General features: G+C 46.1%; 2 protein-coding genes across 12 annotated transcripts in view; one reads left to right on the top strand and one right to left on the bottom strand.

Moving 5' to 3' along the window:
* LOC105185583 (low affinity immunoglobulin epsilon Fc receptor) overlaps window positions 1-9171 on the top strand; it is a 147249-nt gene extending 138078 nt beyond the window's left edge. For all 6 annotated transcript variants that reach the window (XM_025307323.1, XM_025307322.1, XM_025307320.1 and 3 more), the window contains 2 exons: window positions 1813-2048; window positions 2678-9171. In XM_025307323.1, the coding sequence (XP_025163108.1) occupies window positions 1813-2048; window positions 2678-2795 (354 nt within the window). In that variant the 3' untranslated portion in view covers window positions 2796-9171. The remainder of the gene's footprint in view (window positions 1-1812; window positions 2049-2677) is intronic.
* A 144-nt stretch (window positions 9172-9315) lies between these two features.
* Nmdar2 (glutamate ionotropic receptor NMDA type subunit 2) overlaps window positions 9316-20718 on the bottom strand; it is a 126353-nt gene continuing 114950 nt past the window's right edge. For 4 of the 6 annotated variants that reach the window (XM_025307311.1, XM_025307313.1, XM_025307312.1 and 1 more), the window contains 2 exons: window positions 18488-18592; window positions 9316-17522 (listed from right to left, as the gene is read on the bottom strand). In XM_025307311.1, the coding sequence (XP_025163096.1) occupies window positions 17465-17522; window positions 18488-18592 (163 nt within the window). In that variant the 3' untranslated portion in view covers window positions 9316-17464. The remainder of the gene's footprint in view (window positions 17523-18487; window positions 18593-20718) is intronic. The other 2 variants (XM_025307316.1, XM_025307315.1) reach the window with 1 other exon arrangement.

Below are 20718 nucleotides of genomic sequence, written 5' to 3'. Positions count from 1 at the left end.
AAAAGATGCACCCGACGCCGCGCGAAGAATTAAAATTTCCAAAACATCGAGCACTTTTTCTCTCCGTGTTGAAATCGGGGAGTTCTCTCGCGGAGGTCAACGCGGCATTCTGTGTCTGTTTTCTCGTCGGAGGCGTATTAATTCCTGATTTTTATTCGCGAGAAATTACGACAGAGGGACAGAGAGATTCTTGTCTCGCACGCGTGTTATCTTTATTTACCCACTTGTAAACGACTCGACCTTTCGGACGGTTTTACGACGCTTCGTGCAGACGCTTCGCGTAACGCGGGCGCGTTTAGTCGTAAAATCCGTAAAGTCGTTTAATCGTTTGCATCGCGATTTAACGCACGCCTCGAGGTGGTACGCGCGAAAAATACCCGCCACGTCTTCCGTTCGTGCATTCTCCGCATATACGGCCCCGCTCCGTCGTGAAATACAGCGGCTTCGCCGCTGGACAATCGCGGGCACGCATTCTGCGCGCGAGCGATTTCGCAAGCGGTTTCGATTATTCGCGAGAAAATCCCGGTCAATCTCGTCGGACGCTGCGCGCGCGTCCGCGCCTTCGCGTGATAATCTGGATTATTGACATGTTGCGGAATAACAGGTTCCATTGCTCGACACTGTATTAGCCCGAATATATATATATATATATATATATATATATATATATATCCTCGAATATACGATCCCGCGAAATATCGATACCGGAGTGGCGATTATGTAACCTTAGCATGAATATTAATCACCGCCCACAATGCGCCTGCCGAGTGCCGTTGGTTATTAATGCGGATCAATCCGTTGTAATCGATCGACGAGCGTACTCGGCTATATGTAGTAGTAGTATTAGCAGTAGGAGTAATAGTAATAATAATAATAATAATAATAATATTAATAATAATATTAATAATAATAATAATGATGATGGCATGGGGTGGCTTACCTACCCCGTAATTTACTTACATTTGCCAATAATTTAAATGTTCCGCCCGCGGCGGCCGTTATTATTGCGGAATTTAACGCTTCTAATTTTAACACTTTTCTGTAATCGCTGCTCATACAGCACAACATTGTTAAATTATTAAAGCGTGAATTATTAATTATCCGTATACGGAATACACATTGCGAGTGATTAATACTCGACGAGCAACGATACTCGAGCGACAATTATCGACGACGTCGAGTCGCAAGAACATAAACGTTTCTCCCCATCCCTTCGATGCATCCCTTTTACGTTTCACTGTGTCACGCTTTACGCTTTGTACTTTCTAAAATACAGTGAGTGCATTCTTCATTGAAATGCCTTACTCCCTCGCAACTGACGTTCCAGTTATAAATGCAGCGCACTGTAGTCAATAATATCTCGCTGAAAGAGCCGGCGTTAATAAACAGCGTCTGTTATTTATCATCATTGTTAGCGAATCGAGCAAATATTATTTGTTTGAAGTATCTCATAAATTTTGCAATATTTTTGAAAAGAAAATAAATACTGTCTCTTTCCTTCAATAATGAACTTTTCTAATACTGAAAATTGCGGGAAATTTGAAAGGACTTCGAAGGAGATGCTCGAGTGGAAAATCTGAAAAATATTACATCAAGAAAATATTCCCTGTTGAAGGTAACCATTGCTTGAAAAGATGGAAGTAAACTGAGCACTCACTTTTCTCAGCGGAGTAGAGTGATATTTTTCCCTGTGTATCTTTCTGCGGTAACGTCACGCCTAACCGATGCTGTTGCGGCTGAGTAGCGGCCCGAGGGGGCGGGGGAAGGAGGGAGGGCGGAGATTTAATAACATTACTGTATCTCTTCTCGCAGGCGAACTGGTACAGAGCCTCGCAATATTGCCGTTATCACGGGATGCATCTGGCGAGCATAGCCTCGCAGGAGGAGAACGACAGGCTCGAGAAGCATATCAAGGACTTCGGACTCGGCCATGAGCATTTTTGGACCTCCGGCACCGATCAGGCCGAGGAGGGTACTTTCTTCTGGATGGCCAACGGCAGGCCGATCACCTTTGAGAACTGGAACGTCGGCGAGCCGAATAATTTCCGGTAAGGCCGCCTCGCGAACGCCGACAATGTACATTCCTACGGATATTGGATATACGACTGCGATCCGAGGTCGCAACATGATTGACGTAAATCACATAGGTGTCCGGGCTCGTTTTACTGCGCGAGCGCGCGTGTTCGTATTGATTTATCTGCGCCGGCGACGTTGCTCGTCATTATCGAAGAAGGAGGAAGGGAAAAATTGTCCCTCCACGGATAAAAACCACTTTCACTTTCAGTCCCCGAATTTTCTTCTTGAATAGTTTCAGCTGTAACTGTAACTGTGTTATTTACATTCGCAATGATTCTTATCCTTTCCTACAGATCTTCCAAAGAACGGTAAAAAATGCATTTCCTTTCATAACGTGCATCGGCTCTCCTCAGTCTGTGTTTAACATCGCGATATTTCTCTCAACGATATATCCGTTAGTCCAAGAATCCAAGCGAAAGAGAAACAATTCGAAGGGATGGTGAGGAAAGCGGAAACTCTCGGGAAGAAACGATTTCGATTGTATTTTTTCGTCGGGATCGACGCGAGACGCGTTGCAGGGCGATTTATTCTCGTGAGGATTTCCGCCACTCGTGTGCGACGTTTGTGAATTCCGCTTGACGGCGGACCATTCGCATTCCAGATACGAGAACGGCGAGGAGGAGCACTGTCTCGAGCTCTGGAACAGGGACGGCAAAGGGCTCAAGTGGAACGACAGCCCCTGCAGCTTCGAGACTTTCTTCGTCTGTGAAGTGCAGTGATCAATTCGCGGGACAGGCCGGAGGGACTCGGATGCGCGGGCAGTGGCCAGGGGTATTCGCCTGTCCTCGAGGATCACCTCGAGGAAGCTGCGTGTGACATTCTCATCGGTCGGCCGTTCGTTTCGGTGGACTTGGCGAGGCAGAGAAATTTGACGTGACGTGTGCGCTCGGACTGGAAATGACGCGCGATTAGCCGTTCGCTACCACTGTCACGTTTCGCGCCCCGGAATTCACGAGAATGTGACGAGATGCATTTGTGTGTCTGTGTATGTGCGTGTTTGTTTGTTGTGTGACCGTGAGTACGTACGTGCAAAATGACGTCCGACTCGGTCGGTTCTTCTCTCTGTAAAAAGAACCACTCCGGCCGACTGACCGAGCGTCGGGCCGTCTTTCGAATTAAAAGTCGAACGCGTAACAAATAGCTGTGTACTTCCGCGAGAAGTCTCTTTCGTGGATCGGTAAATCGGGAGGAAGAGTGAGATGTTATTGATGAAGAAGACGATAATTCGCAATCGAGCCAGCGATGCAAGCAACTCGTCGATCTTCTGCACGAAGTAATTCATTAAGTGGAACAACTTCACTCTCCGTTGTTCGGTCATTTAAATTTCACGACGTTGACTTTTGAGAAGAGAGAGAGAGAGAGAGAGAGAGAGAGAGAGAGAGAGAGAGAGAAGAGGGAGGAAAAAGAAAGAAACGGTAATAGAAACGATCTCGCGCGAATGAATTCAAACTTAGACACATCAGCGTTTCGAGACGCTTGTTCGCACGTTTCTTTCGGCAAAATTGAGCGCAGCTTCTGCCTGACGAGATACTTCGATTCTCCAGAGAGAGAAGCTGTCGCGTACCGATCTTTTTCACGATCGAAGAATCGATCGGCAAATATCAACGGCGCGGCTGCTATTTCAGGAGTGGATGACAAAGGAGCGGCGTTAGTGCGATATATAATATCGCTATCGCGAATTATTTTTGCAAATCTCCCCTGTGCAATTTATATGGAATCGCTGCTAAATTCATCCGCTCGTCCATCCTTTGATCGCAACAAACTTTCGAGTTTCTGACGCGATGCTGACACCACGTATCGATTAATCAACTATCCAATGAAACGTAGGTCATATAGTAGGAGTTAACACACGTCGTTGTTATTAATTATTATTACTATTATTATTATTATTATTATTATTATTATTGCACAAATCGCTACGTCGACACATGTGACACGGGCATTTGTTAGTTCATGTGTGTCTACTCGCAGAGATATTCCGCAGACGTATCCTCTTGCGGATGTATTTTCGCATGTGAAATCAAATCAAGCAACGTTACCTAGCGGTTAAGCGACAGAATTAATTCGCCAACTTTTCGCGAATATCACGGAGCAGGTGATCGAGCGAAGCTCTATTCCCTTCGACACAGCCACTAATCTAAGCTCGACCGTATCTTAATTTCTTGTACTTTAACAATTTATATCAATACACGTACGTAACATACATGTATATATAGGTATGCAGATTGCGTGTGTGTGTGTGTGTGTGTGTGTGTGTGTTTTGTACTGGGCACACATACATTTGTTAAATAGATAGTGACCTGTGCCGCGCATAATGCTAGTTGCTAGTATCACACGAACAGACCAAAAGACTCTCGCGATGCTGCAACGCGCGCGTCGGTATTCGAGAGAGAGAGAGAGAGAGAGAGAGAGAGAGAAGCAGTCGTTCAAGAGTTCAAGTACTTACCATGTATATTCACCGTTAGAGATTTCTCCGTAAAATGCACTTTGATAGGCAGCATCGCACTCGTAACCGTTATCATCCATGGCGATTCTGAACACTCGTCGAAAGATAACGGCCGGGCCGTTTAACGTGCGTTTACGATCTTCGGAATATTAACTTGAATCTCGCTTGAAATCCGCGGAGAGAGAGAGAGAGAGAGAGAGAGAGAGAGAGAGAGAGAGAGAGAGAAGTTGGAACTCTGAGAGTCTCGGTTCTGCATTTTTCAGATTCTCAGTTTCCATCCAGCACTTAAGGTACTCGAATATTAATTTTCTGGAATATTTAACATTGTGGAACATTTGAAATATCAAGGACTTCAGCTCCTCGACATCTCTCCGAATATTTCTCGTTGGACTTTAATTCCCGAAATTTTCACTCTTTACGTTCTGATACGGATAACAGAATTATTTTCTTCCACCAACTTCAACAAGTGAATTTTACTTCAGCAGGCTTTTAATTCTGTTACGGATTTTGATCGCGTTATGTTGAAAGTTAAAAAGCCATCATGAATAATGAACTTCCTTGACATTTTCGCCACGGAAGAGTTGTTAATAATTCTCACGAGAAACAGCGCTGTGCAAATAATGAGCGCAAATTATAGAACAGCCCCTACATGTTCGACATTATAACGGCCGCGATGTACATTAATTAGGTCGCGGTATAAATAAGCGTTGTAATAGATCCCGTACGAGCGGTAGTTGGCTCCCGTGGCAAATGAAACGAGAATTCGTCGTTGTATTCTATGTATATTCGCCGTACCGTTAGAAATTTCAAAGAGGAAGTGTGCGTGAGAGAGAGAGAGAGAGAGAGAGAGAGAGAGAGAGAGAGAGAGAGAGAGAGAAACGGCGTTGTACATGGCATTATTTAGCGTTAAATAATAAATCAAAACTATACCTCGATACATCGATACTTTAAATCACTGTATCTGTCCGTTAAGATGCATTTAAAGAAAAATCTGACGATTAAACACTCGTCTTTTCCGACCGCCATCCTTTCTGCTTATTTGCTAGTAAATAACCGCAATTCATGACGCACTTTCGTACAGTACATAATTATTGGAAATCGGTTTTGTATCGTATCACATGTGTCTCTTAATTAATTTATTTATTCGCTATGTTTGGCGATAAACTCCGAGCCGTGTGATGTTATTATTCTATTATCGTAATCATGCACCAGCGGAATTTCGATATTTATAAACAACGCGCGTCTTTTTGATAAAATACGAGAGTTCTCTCGAAGAGACGCGTGTGAGTAGAATTTTTATTATCTTATTGCGATTATCGTGTTGCGTATTGTTGAGCTTAGAGAAAGAAGGAGATGGAGAAAGAAAGAAAGATGTATACGTTAAAATGATGGGAATTTGCCCCGTCATCCCGTAACGTTCGATAGCGATCGCTGATTTTCCATGTTTCATCGTTAAACTCGATGAAAAAAAAAAAAGAAAGAAAACAAGAAAGCAGAAACAAGAAATTAATCACTAAAAAGAACTCTTTTGCGGTGAAATGGACGTGACACCGTGTCACTATCGAAGTAAAAGAACCGCACCGTTGCACTGTGAAACAATATCCGAAGTGTCCGATTGTTAATTTCGTTATCCTATCAAATATCCGGTGTATTTAATATTTGATCGGATATTTGATCGGATAACAAAATTAACAATCGGATATTTCTGATATTTTCCTCCGTGTGCATTTCAACGCGAACGTTTTTCTTACTCCGTGCAAGAGTGCATCGATTTGGCGAATCTCGACAACAGCAAAATTTGAAGACACCGAGATATTATTCCCGGCGCAGCGGACATTTTTCCAAAGCTCCGCCAAGAGAATCCCGCGAGTTCCAGGGGTCTTAATCAAGACGCGACGTTAATACTCCGCTCGTCACATCCCGCAAAGGAATTGAATTTATTTCGGAGACCCGCCTCGAGATATACAATAATGCCGAGGTAATGACGCGCACAGACATTCGTAGCGTCGGATAATCCGATGCAAACGCGAAAGCCATGTCGACACGCTATTAGCCGACGCGCGCAGAAGAAGGAAACCCGATGCCCCGGCTTAATGGAAGCTGCTGCGCGATGTAACCGTGGTCCCGTAACGAATCTTTCCGGCCGACATGAGCTGTGCTCCGTCGGCGTTTCCGTCGGCGAGACCCGCCTCCTCACTTGTATCCGCCACTTCCGCTGCTCGTCCGGATTGACAGAACCAATTAGTAGCTCCGTCGATTTTTTCCTATTTCTGGGAAACAACAATCGCCCCTCGCGAGGGGGCTGAGGCTGGAAGGAAACAGCACCGGCTCGTTTGAAAGGGTCGTCGGAAGGGACGGACGGACAGACGAGAGGCCGGGGGCTTCGGTAATGAGAGAGACGCTTCGTCGATAGACGTAGACATAACGTTGTTAACGCAAGTCGCGTTACCGTAATCGAGCGGAACATAGTCGCGCGTCGCGCGGACTCGCTTCTGCAATTTTCCACGGGCCAGGGAAAATTGCGCTGCAGCATCGAAGCGTATTACACGCAGCCACAATTAACACAGAGAGGAGGCAAATACGCGCGCATAGAAGGAGAATGAAGGAGGGAAGAGGGGAAGCAGACGAATCTACGCGAAATTCATTACTGACGCGGCTGTTAAAACCGTGAAGATGAAACATTCATAACTATACGCGCGCGCGCGCGCAATTGTTTCCCGCTCGCCTATTTTATACACGGGCTTGGAAAACACGCGTGATATCGTTTGCGCAATTGTGTCTGTGTGTGTGTGTGTGTGTGTTATCACCCGTGATAACACGGCCATTGGGCGCCGGGTAAACATTTTTCGCGTATTTCAGCCTGTCCCCGTTCCCTCTCATCGGCCGCGCGAGCGCGATTCACCGGCTAATTATTCACCGGTCCGCTCGACCGTTTGGCAGGTATGGCCCGAAAAGAGAAACAAAAAGTAAAGCAGACGAGGAGAAGGAAAAAGCAGGGAGAAGCGAGATGAAACGAGGGGCGGAGGGAACGAGACGCGGCACTTTGGCTGCATTTAGATCTGTTTTCTTCGAGAGAACGTCGCGTTGGGTCCGTCCACTGTAACGAGCAATTTATGCCACCGGGACTTTATTTAGATGGCAATAAATGCAGATTCGCCGAAGGAGCGGCCGCGGTGGCTCCATAGGGAAACCGTAAAGTATACCGTAATGTGCAACAACGCGCGTACAATGCAGCGATGGGGACGCGTTTGTTTTTCATGGTTTGTTTTTCACGGCGAGCGGGCATCCTCCCCCCTCCCTCCCCCCCCGCCCCGAACCGTCGTAATGCGGCATACCGCGTGAAATCTTTGACGTTGCCTGCCCGTCTTGCATGTTTGGGGAGTGTAAAACGGTTCCGATGCAATGAGACAAGCTACAGGCGTTGAGTCAATTAAACTCTCTGCTGAATAAAATAATTAAAATTAACTTGGAGTGAATAACGAAGATCGACCGTTTTAAATCGGCCGCTTCGGTCCGATCGATCAGACGCTGATTAATAATTAATTTCGTCAGTTGATTAAACATTTGTAATTGCACATATGACTATGGATTAATTCTGATCGTTGGCCTGCTGATTATTTTAGCCAATCACGATTCGGGCCGATTGACGCCCGATATTGAAATACTTGCGTTCTCCTGGAGTTCTCCGTCGCAGCGTTGTGGCGAATTTACTTTCCGTCGAGTTTCAGCGCGATTGTACAATCTTCTCGAAGAGATCGTAGTTTCACGTAGTCATCTCGACCCGCCGGTTGCGACGAGGAACGGACGAGAAAATAATCACGGTAACGTCGTTTCCACGCTGGACGCTGAGTCCGAGTAAATTACGGTGCGATCTCGCGAGTAATGCGTTTCCAACGCGCGGCACGACTACTGTGTAAATTCAAACTCGTGTAAATTGCAATCACGGGGATACACGGCGCGTATTGGTCATTGTTTAAACAGAGATCTATTTTACCAGGAGATTACAGCGCGCTCGCGGAGATGAGAGCGTGGCGGGCCTCGAACGACGGCTCGCAAAATATAAAAATCAATTTGCATTTGTTCATTGAAATAGCGCGCCGCTCAGAGGTAGCACGATAACAGCCAGTTTGCAGCAGAAATATGTCTGCTTATCTAAGTTCACCAGCACCAGCGGTTATTTATGCCAGTTACGCCCCCGCGTAAAATCGATGAACGTTAACGTTCCCGTTTTTCCACCTTTACCGGCGACTGATGAACCAAGATCGCGATGTTTTCTATATGTTCCGTTATTGATAATCCTAATGATAATGATTGTTATTCGCATACATAAATTCGAGTTTATTAACTGAATCACCGACGAGACCCAAATCAAGTGTTTCACGAGATTTAGAGTAGCAGAGAAATCTCCTCGAGCGCTTACGCCCTCTTAGGAATATCACAGCTGGAATACGAAGCTGTAGCTCGAAATAAACATAAATCGTAAGCGATATGGAGCGATGTGAAAAAGAAATATCGGAAAGTATCAAGAAGGTAACTAACACTAAGCTTTTATTTAAATTATACTCGAGAGAGAAGAACACACATATTCTTCAGGCCTGCGTATTCCCCCCATGGATGATCGTTGACACGAATGGATCGTTGCTGTTTCTAAACATTGAAGAGTTACTTTGTTAATAAAAATTATTAGTGTTATTGTGGTTGGGTCGTGATTATTATTAAATGAGGCGACTTCGAGAGGGAAAGTAGGCTGGCTGCGCGACAGGGGGCGATGGTTGATTGAGTAGCAGCGGTGGTAGTATATAAAACAACAATGTTTTATTGGAAACAACATATAATCACGTGCCACGTATGTTCCTTATTAAGCCATTGCCGTTCGCGCGTTCCGCAAAAGCGCGCACGCTACAAACAAATACAAATGTTCGAAGTTCGCGGAGCAACCCCGTTCGTCTCGTTCGAGTTTCACTCTCGCCCGTTTCTCGCTCGTGGAACACACGAACGTCGTCGTTCCGCATTGAATTAGAATTATCCTCATCGATATCGCATAGGACTTCCTACTGCCCTTTCTCTCTCTCTCTCTCTCTCTCTCTCTCTCTCTCTCTCTCTTTCTCTCTCTCGGTTTAGAAACGCGCGAGTACAATTGCCTTCCGCGTGTTCAAAAGAGACAGACGAAGATACAGAGACAGGCAGGTAGATAGTGAGATAGAGAGTGATAGGGAGGTGTGGGACGGAGGGGAGGGGAAACTCTTAATTTGCCGCAAGGGTTCCAATCGCGAGCTTTCATCCCCGAGCGGCGCTTGTCCGTCGGGGCTCGTCTAGAGGGACAGTCCTAAAGGATCCTAAGTCTAGTCCTCGACGGGACGGTAGAGAGACGGAAAACAAGGACGAGAGGATTCACGTCGAGCGGTGGAGCGGGGGGGGGGGGGGAGGGCTTCCCGTTGTTATGTACAAATACACCGACGAGTAGTATACACACACACACACACACACACACGAGTCCATGTATCTTTTCTGCTGTTGGTTTGTTTCTTCTTCGGTATTAATTACACATACTCACACACGATATCTCTAATTGTGACGTCACAGCGGCCTTTCCGGTTGGCACAACACGGCGCGCGCGCCCCTCCTCGCGCTCGTTTGGCGCGACGCCTTTGGTGATTTCGTTAAATAATTAATCGCTAGGATTAGAATTAAATTCTCTCGCTGTTTTCTCTCTGTCTTCTTCCCTTCGTTCTTTCTTTCTTTCTTGCTTGCTTTCTTTGTTCTCTCTCTCTCTCTCTCTCTCTCTCTTTTTTCTCTCCCTAAGATATAATGCGCTCCGAGAGCGTAGCCGCAACCGTTTCGATACAGCGATAGGCGGGTGAATGATTCATAATTGTTGAATCTTTCATTGATTCGCGCGAGTGCGGACTTCTCAAGGATAATCACGGCGATAATATCTGTCCGACGCGCGTGTAATTTCGGACGAAAGAGAAATCTCAGTCCGCAGTCCGGATCAGAATATCGGCGTGTGATATAATCGGGTCGCCAAGATCACGGCTAGGAGACTCTGCGAGCAATCGTCCGACTGACGGTGAGGAGAACAATTAATCGCGTCTTGGCCAATGAATCGATTGGTCGTGCGACGTAACCCTCGACTGGCAACTCCGCGAATGGAATGAAGCGATCGTGATCATAAGTCGCTAAAAGGTGGCGTTCGCCCATCCTCACCCCCTTCATTCGTTGTATCGATCCTCGCGCAATGCAACGTAAGTTCTCACGATGGTCTCACATGCGAAAAGCAACAGGGGGAACGTCGTATATTCTTTCCTCGACACACATACACACACACACACACATGCACACACATACGCGTATATGACTCTTATATGTAATCCGTATTCCGAGGGTGTACGTATATTGTTCGTATATAGGCAGTTTGATACAGAGGAGGATTAATCAACCCTTTCTCGCGCGAAAGAACGACGCGTCGTTTCTTCACGCGCGACTCGACACGTGTCCGTGGCGATTACTAAGTAAGATTTCCGACCGAGCGATTAATTAATCGGAACAGTTGATATGATCGACGACTTTTGTCGCGTGTGAAGTCTTATCGTGGCTTCGAGAATGGGAGTGAAAAAATTGTTTGCTCGTTCCGGTCAGCAGGATGTCAATAGGATCTTGCTGTGGTGGTGGTGTTATTGTAGCTGTTGTTATTGTTGTTGTTGTTATTGCGTACCCGCTTAAACCGATCACCTGGTGGATCGTGATCGGAAGAGCTTCGGCTAGCGACAGAAGGTCTGCAAGGCGAGGGGCTTCGAGCTCGACGACGACCGCGCGGGACCTCGTCATCTAAGCTCGCTTCTGTTAAGTGATTCAGAATACGTATAATAGTTTACAAGTACATGAGAAGAGTTCGCAGCGACTATACGATACTGGGAATGATTAAGGCCGCTATTTCGTGTGTGCGCACAGTGTGATTCTTTTTTTACGGGGCTTCGCAAGTCTCTCTCTCTCTCTCTCTCTCTCTCTTTCTACGACTGGCGAGTCATCGTCAACGATGGATTTTATCCACGCTGTCATCCCTGTCGCTTACATGTTTGCAAGACGACTTTTACACCTTTACAAATCAAAACGGTCGTCGATTCTCGATCGGTTTCGGCCGCGTTTATTCGACGCGATGGAACGCTCGGCAAAGCCGCAGATTACGATGCATGATCACGCGCGCTAAGGGGCTGAGAGCAAGCTGAGATTGCAATAGAACTAACGTTGCACTACGATGATACGCGCTTTAACGAGCGAACGATTGGTCGACGACCACAATGAGACTGTCATGCGTTACGTAATTGCAATTAATGAACAAGTCACCTTCTCGTGCATCGGATGATACTGATGATACCGCCGTGAATCGCAATGTTACTCCCGCTAATGCGATCGAACTCAGTCTCAAGACGAATATCCTAATCAGTGACCAAACAATCTCGCGTGAAAATAAATTTGTAAATTAGATGGCACAAGTGTTAAGTTAAATACGCAGAGTTTATTTTATCGGAGAGCTGGAATATCTATCTGGTGCAGTGCGCCACATTTTCCGAATTTATGGAAAGAGATTCTGATTTATTTACGATATTTCCTCAGAAACGACTGAAACATCGTTTAGTGACACGACACAGTTTAGCTTCGTTTGTTCGTTACAAACTCGGACGATGTCAGTGATTGGAACATTCATCTTATGGCTCGACTCGGAGCAGCGCGAGTCGCACAAGTCGCAAGAAACATAGAGCTTGCGCTATTTTCGCGCGGAGTCCGAAGTTGCTGTTCGCCACGTTCGCTACCTTCGATGGTGACTCATGGTGAAATGGAGAGGGGGGAGGAAGGGATTCTACGTCCGACAAATGCGAATCAATTCGTAGCACGATCCCGCGGTCGATTTCGTTTTCTGCTCGCACACCGCGTTACTTCGACGTCGACGGAAGGATCAGCTCGAAGTTGGGCAGTGTAATCGGTAACGGCACGTAGCTCTGGACTCCTGGCTTCGACATCACTTTCGACACAAAAGGCCAGCGGTATATATAAGTACAGAATATACTCACTTATAAAACAAATCGATCAAACCGTGACGCGCGCGTCCGCCATTTCGTCGATGGATCACGTTGATCGACACACGTTGATGATTACACTCCGATCTACGAACTTATGCTCGAGGAAGTGACAAAGAACGTGTTGATGATACTTTACAATTTCTCCGTAGGAGGAGGTTGATATTTTCATCGCGCACGCATGTGCGCGCGTTGACATCGATCGACACATACATGCACACACTTGTCGCCATCAACATTATTAATCCAAGAATCCAATCGATCGCGCAATCGCTTCGCGAAGGATTCGGTGAATCAACGTGGCGATGAGCGAATCGAACGCATTCAAGCCAGATTTACGTAGTTCTAAGGGCCGAATTAATCGCGTTCGAGTTGAAGGAAACAGCATTTTTTATTCGTGTGAGTCAAATTCGGCTTATAAGATTAAGAAACTTTGCTTCCTTCATAATGCTCATTGTTACGTTAATCTGGCCAATGTTTTTTCCATGCAGTTTTGCGACAGCGGAGGAGACAATTTGCGTGCAACTTTGGAGCGACACCGCTGCTGGATGATGGGGCGCACACGTTAATGACGGGGACGCGGGCAGAGAGAAGAGGAGGAGAAACGCAGGAGAAACTTTGTCTTCGCGAGGAAGAGGAGAACGCGATCGCTCGAGTGGGCGAAACAACGTAATCGAGGCTCACGAGCACACTGCTGCTGACGACTTTCGCGTAAAGGCGAACGGGGAAAGTACCACCGCATACGAATGCGCGCTCTTACGACGATCCGAAAGCCTCGCGAGAATTCCCCTCGAAGCCTGATCGTCGTGCATTTCCCTCGCATTTTATTTGGAGTTTCCGTTCGCGACGGAACCGAATTCATTTCGCACGCACCGCGCGAGAACGTAAGAACGAGCGGCCCGCGCTTTGCACTCGCGAGGGTGACTTGAATGAACGCGCGAGGAGGTGCGTTACCTTGTTAGGTGTTTAATTAGAATTATAAGCAACGCAATGAAGCTGGCAGTATCGGTGTAGTCGGAGCACTCAAATACGATTCAGGCGCTGAATGGCTCCGACACGCTTTCATGCGTCTTCAGAGAAAGAGAGAGAGAGAGAGAGAGGGGGGGAGGGGGGGGGGGAAATGCGGGAGAATATAGAGTCGTCGACGTGTTCGTGGAAATGGAAATGGAAGATTTTCAGCGCTCGTGCGAAAGCGTAACGCGGAAACTGTGAACAACATGGACGTTATTATTGAGCACAGGGAATTAACGGAGGGTCGTTATAAATTACGATTACACGCAGCCGCGTGAGAAGTTTCGACGAGATCGAGCGAGTGAAGGAAGAGACGGGAAATCACGGGAGAGATAACGCGAGAGCAAGCTCGATCGACGCGCACAGTCCCCGCGATTTCTCTCCGGTGAGATCGGAAACAAAGAGAGAAGCAAAGTTCTTAGCCTGGACGTTTTCTTTTTCTCCTTTTCCAGCGCACGCACGATCGCGTGTATGTACAAACACACGGGAACGTTTCTCGACGATTTGCGCGAATATCCGAGCACGCGTAAAGGACTCGAGCGATCCTGCCGGCCCCATTATTATCACGACGCACTCGAAAATACGCCGTACGGATTCCTCTCACAGGGTTATAATTATCTCTCTCTCGCACTCGATTCAATAACATAACACTTCCTTTTATCTTTAACAACAACAGTAACAACGTTTCTCTCGACGGCAACGTATTTTCTCTCTTAAAATTCTCCGAGAGACGATTTCTTTGAGGGAAGGAGGAGGAGGAGTGGGTAAGGGAGGGGGGGAGCGAGAAGGGGACGAGGATCTCGCCCGATGCAGGTTGCACGATAATTGTGAGAACGGAAAATCGGTGATTGAACGCAAGGGCGGATGGGATGCCGATGGAGTGAATATCGGGAGCGATATCTCGACGTATTTCCGGTGTGAAATCATCGTCACCTCGAAGCACGCTCCGACTTTTGTCCCTTTTCTTCTTCTTCTTCTTCCTCTTTCTTCCTTTCTTCGTCTTGTTACACGTAGACAACGTTAACATGCAGTGCAAGCCGGAGAAAGCACGAGTTTGTACAATAGAAGCGGTGCTTAGCGGACGAAAACTTAACGAAATCTTCGCATACGCAGTCATGAGTGTCATTGCGAAAATGTACACGGGAATTTAAAACCTGGTCACTGGTAAGTAATTAACGTAAATTATTCGCATAATGACGTGCAGAAAATTTGGGAAACGCGTGAGTCATCGAGGAATTTCAATCTCTCTCTTGTCACTGTGCGATTAACATTTCTATAAAAGTTATGTTTGCGGTGACGGGTATTTATTCAAAATAAATTATGCGCTCGCGTCGGAGTTTTTAAATTGAATTAAACGAAGGGACCAGAGATTTCAGCTTCTCGAGAATTTTTGACGACTCACGCTTTTCCCGAACGTTCCCTACGCATCATCGTCGTCGTCGTCGTCGTCGTCATAATTCTTGAGTTTATCTTGCATGTAACGTCGCGACAGGGTGTTTCGTAATCTAATCTGTCGGGAAGGAACACTGTGGCCTGCAGTGCACTTTACAGCTCATATGGATCAATGCGATTATGTACAGCGACGTAAAGTCATAAAATCTTAACGCTAATTCTCTCGATTCCGATGCGCGCGAGAAACTCGACTTCGCTCGAGGGCTCTCCCGTCCGTTTAATCTCGAGTTTAATCGTCATCCGGATGCGGATTGCCAGGACGTCGTGCCGAGAATAGCAACAATATTCTGCCATCTCTCCCAACGATATATATTAAACATTCACGCGATCTACAAAAATCTATATAGAGGTTCTCAAAATATCCGAGGAACATACACGAATAATAAGTGCTGTCGATTGATCGCGCTTTCCTGCACACTCGATATAAATCTCAGTTTCAGGCACCGTTATATGTAATAGTGTAGATATAAAATATTTTCTTATGTTGTTTCGTGTTTTTTTTTCTCTCTCTCTTTTTCACCAATTCTTCGTTTGTGATCTTTTTTGATTCGCTGGTACGCCTCCCGCGCAGTCTATTTTTTTTCTGCTATTTGCTTCCTTCTGAGCTTTATCCCATTTCGATCTCAAATAACGAGTCCTGACACTCCGCGATACGCACGCGCATTGTGCCTCGATTTATCTTGTATTTGTATATTACTTTTTTGTTTGAGCATATTACGTCCTCAAAGTATGTTCTTCTTTAGAATATTTCATTGTTGACAATATTAAATATATATGTATATGTATGTATACGTGTCATATTATATTTTTGTAGTCATACCGACTTCTCTCTCTCTCTCTCTCTCTCTCCCCCTCTCATTTACACTAACTTTTTTATCCGACACATATGTTTATAGTTATCATGTTTAGTTACTTCGTATGGTACACATTGACATTTTCCACCAAGATATCGATTAAGTTTCTTTCAGTTTTTAGATTTTCCTCATCGTTACACGTCGATCACCAGCGCGTCGACATGTACGATCGCTGTGTACGACACTTTGGAAACTGGCACGAGTTCGTACAAAGTGGAGTGCGCGTTCTTCTTAAAAGATTTAGGAATTTCATAACTATCTATTGCATTGTTGGTGCCTGAATAAATGTGTGCCTTTACCTACCGCGAGTAATCTTGGTTCCAGCTATCGTCGCGCAACACCTCATTGAATCTTTCCCGATTAATCTTCGTTGAATTTTCTCCTACGATTTCTTCAAGCAAATAAAAGAAGAACAGTTCAGAGGGGATCAAAATTTGAAACAACACGGGATAAAACTGCAAGCTGAAATAAATAATCAGCTGGAAGGAGCATATATTTTACAATTCGTCTGGAATTTTATGCGTGAATTATCGTTTCGCGTTTACCGAAAGCGCACACGGATATCCCGAAAGAAGGCAAGAGATTTAATGAAACGAAAATACATGAAGCATGATTGATAAACACAAAAAGAATCGCAAAGCATAATCCGTAACAAGCATTCTTCTATTCTCAGAAACAATTCTGGCTCTCGCTTTGTTATCGTCGATCGATTACTGTTACGTCGGCCGTACCCCAACGCGCTTGTATCGGCTCCGGTCGATTATCCGGGCGCGCAGATCCGTGATCGCGGGTCGCGTCCAGGCGATTTTAGGCACAAATTGAAATTTCGAAAAGAATCTTTACACGTGCACACAATTACGTGAGCGCGCGGGCCGACGACTTGGTCGTCGTTTCGGCGCGTTACTTTTTCTTTCCTCTTTCCTCTCTCATCATTTTTCTCCTCTTTTACCAAACCCCATCGAATCCCATCGAGCACCGGAAACCGGTGACTTCGAGTGTCCCTTCGAAGATTCAGAGGGGTCTACGACGTTCTTTCCTCGCAGCGTTCACCGTTATCGGTAGGGCGAGCGAGCGAGCGAGCGAGCGAGCGAGCGAATGAACGTGCGTGCGCGTGCGTGCGTTCGTTCCGATACACAGCTTCCGGTGTGTGCCGGAGGACGCGACGTTCTCGGGAACGTGACGCAAAAGTCAACAAGTGCACTTTCTCGAGTCATGGTGATCTTCGAGTCATGTGGCTTCTTTCTTGGTCGCTGCTCGACCCTCGACCGTCGATAGCCACTGAGGCGTTCCTCCTCCTCGCGCGAGTACGCGCGCCAGACGGAAACAGTGCCGAGAGGACAATGCCGGCGTCGGGAGGATGCTCCAGCGTCTTCGGGCGAGCGAGAGGTCGATGTGTGGCATGGGAGGGGCTCGTTGTTCATGGCAGGAGCGCGACACGACCTTTAGGTCGCGCCGTTTCCGGGGACTTGGTGGCCGCACCAGTGCGTCCGCTTCCGCGCCTCCGTTTCCGGTGCCGCGTGGCTGGACCACTGAAGCTGATCCTCTTACGATCACAGAACTGTCTCGATCTCGGCGATCTCCGTCCTGGCCGTGTTGTTGTCCGGGATCCTGCGGGAGACAGTCGACAGCGTTTATTCCTGCGGGCCCGCCAAGCGGCTTCGCGCGAATTTTTAGATGAGTTGCAGAATGAGCGCGCGCGATATGTCGGAAAAGGGATAACATAATGACGAAACAGGGTGAAACGAAGAAATTGCTATAAGGTGAATATGATGAATAAATTATAAACAGTTGCAAGGATTAGAGTTGTAAATTATTGAAGCCTCGGTTTCTCGGAAGTCTTGAATTTCTGAAGCTTCCAGGCGTTATATCGGGAGAAAGAAATTCTCTAAAATGCGAATATCTTAAGATCTGAACACTCAAACACTCAAATATTAATTGCGCGGAATCTGGATGCGTTCCCTCAAATTAATCTTATAATGAATTTCGATGTTTGGCATTTACGAATAGAGTTTGAAGATTCGAAGCTTCAAATATGTCAAATAGCACTGATAAGAATATGATTAAAAGTCTGTTATAATTTATTACAAGTTAAAAGAATATGCAATATATATAACTGATAATAAAATAACTAAAGATTACTTCAAGGTAATGTGAGGAATTTTACTTCGTTACCAGCGGATGAATAAAAATCTCGTCGTGTTTTCAGCACTTGGAAAATCTCATCGCATCTAAATGCAAAACACGCGCATAGCTGGAGCGTCGGTGAATTTTACACGATGTTATATAACGCGTTTCGCATTATTTATCAAAGGTAGCGTTAAAATTAGAGCGTACCTAAGGCTCGTATACAATTTTATAACGGTATGACCGGATAGAGAGAGAGAGAGAGAGAGAGGGGGGGGGGAGGGAGAAAGAGAGAGAAAGAACAGAAGATTACATTTTACAGTGAGCCTTTATCGGACGCTCTCAACGAACGACAGTGTTTTGCAACGCGCTTCACAGTGGATTAAAGCACGTTTAAGCGGCCAGCACTTCGTTCGCCAATCCCCTGTTTAATCCTTTATTGTCCTCACCTGTAAATCTCTGTGGGCAAGAACCTATCGGGCAAGTATTCCGTGCTGACCACGTGGTTTCTGCTCATGTCCCTCGGACGGGCGACCTCGACGGCGTCGATATACCTGAATATAAACGATCCGGCGGATTACACCATCGTCGTGGTGTGACGACGCGAAAGTCGCCTACACGTGTACATATATAAATACAGATAGATATATGTATGTATGTGTATGTGTGTACGTATATATATATATATATATATATATATATAAAGTTAAATTCGTTCATGCTCCGCCGTCTTCGCCCTCCGTCGTCCTCGCCACGGCCCTTTCTGGACATTCCAGCAACCCCGAACTAATTTCCTCTCCACGTCCTCGTCATCGTCTCGCTGTCGTCTCGTAGGCATTATAGGTAATTAATCGATCAATCACCACAAGCCACCACTGGTAATTACTGGTATAATGTGCATCTCACGCACAGCATCGACACGCTGACGTCGGCCATCTGAGAGCGACTCTAAATTCCCTCCCCCTCCCTCTCGCTCACCCCGTGTACTCTCCTGTGTCGCATGCTCCATGCTTTTGGGCACATTGAGATAAAGAGATCCGTGGATACATGTGATAAGAATAATAACGAACGAAAGTAAGTACGTAAGAAGAAAGTGTGTGAAGGAGAGATACATATAGAACGTGTGTATACTTGTAATATGCGTCTGATATACGTATGCAGATATACGTGATCTACTGATCTACTGAAGCGAGAAGCGGCTAGGTAAAAATTTCTACGATCCCTGCGATTCTACCTATTGATCTCTTTAAGCGAGGTCTGCCGTCGTCGTCGATCCGCGTGACGCTCGGCGTCTCTCTCGTTTTCTCCCTCTCCCTCTCATTCTTTTCTCATTTTCTCTCTTTTCTTCTCTCTCTCTCTCTCTCTCTCTCTCTCTCTGTGTTTCTCTTTCTTTCTTTCTTTCTTTCTCTCTTCTTCCCTTTTTTCTGTTTGTCTCTCTGTTTTTCTCTGCCTCCGCCCTCATCACGCATTCTCTTTCTCCCGACTATTAAAAAAGATTGGCCGCGGGGAACGCGGAGGTCGCGCGACTTCACGAAACAACAGAGCCTCGCGGGATCGCGCCGAGTCGTGATCGCTGGAACGACTTTCCTCTACACCCTGTGAGATCGATCGCAGTGACGTAGGAACGTTAATGCTGTAATTCATTATTGAGCGCGAGTACGAGCGAATACGACGCGATCGTTGTGACGATAATGCGCGAGCGAACGTTTCCCGAGGTTTCTCATGTTTCGAGATAAATGGCGGATAAACAATTTGCGCGCTATATGCATGGCTGTCTCGCCCCATCAGGGCGATGCGTCAGCAGTAATGATGGGCGTTATTTCCCATAACTCTTGTCAATCAATAGTTGTAACGACATCGATAAAATAACATTAGTAACTGTCGTCAAATTTGGGGAAAAAAGGGTTAATATGAACTAAACAGTTATTTTCATCAACATCCGTCTTAAGAAGGACAATATAACCTTAACCTGATAACCGAATGGCCGAATAATTAGCGGATACATTGTAGCGCTTGAATTGTTTGTTAGTTCTCTTTTGTGACGGGGTGGAAGTGCTGTCACTGTCTTAAGCCCTAGTCGTAGTCCACAATTTTTAAACAATCTTGAATACGCTTCTAGATTCAGCCGAGATGAAGAGCACACACCAATCAGACCAACAAATTTCACATCAGTTGCAAAGTCGAATATAACTGTTCGTTAAAGCAATAAATGCTCAATCCTGTCGGATTGACAAATAACTGGTTAATTTATCTGCTAACGGTACATCGTAGTCAATCGTTAGTAATTGTTAAATTGAAACAACCGTTCGACCAGTCACGTGCACCAGCCAGCAGCGCGATACGCGTGCTGCAAGACGCGAGGTTTCCTGGTCCGTCGAAAGGAAGGGAAGCAAGACAGATGATCCGTGATAGAGCGAGTAGGCAGCGTAGACGGTTGTTTCTCTTATTTTCGTGTTCCGTGTGAGTCGACGAGTATCAATCAATGCAACGAGGCGGACAGCTTTCGCTCCTCGGGCGATTCGTTCAAAGTTCCTGTCCGAATATCGCACAGTGTGCCGAATGAGTTCCCCCAATTTCTCTCGACGCATCGATCGTGCATCGAGTTTGCCGGAAGGGATAATTAAGGGAGGAATGTCTGCCGGTGACACGGTTCCTACGTCACTGGACGCTCTTACGTGTG

The sequence above is a fragment of the Harpegnathos saltator genome, unplaced genomic scaffold (assembly GCF_003227715.2).
Source record: "Harpegnathos saltator strain DR-91 unplaced genomic scaffold, Hsal_v8.6 scaffold845, whole genome shotgun sequence".
Lineage (NCBI taxonomy): Eukaryota > Metazoa > Arthropoda > Insecta > Hymenoptera > Formicidae > Harpegnathos > Harpegnathos saltator.
Note: the sequence above shows the minus strand (reverse complement) of the source record. Positions and strands in the feature narration are given on the sequence as shown.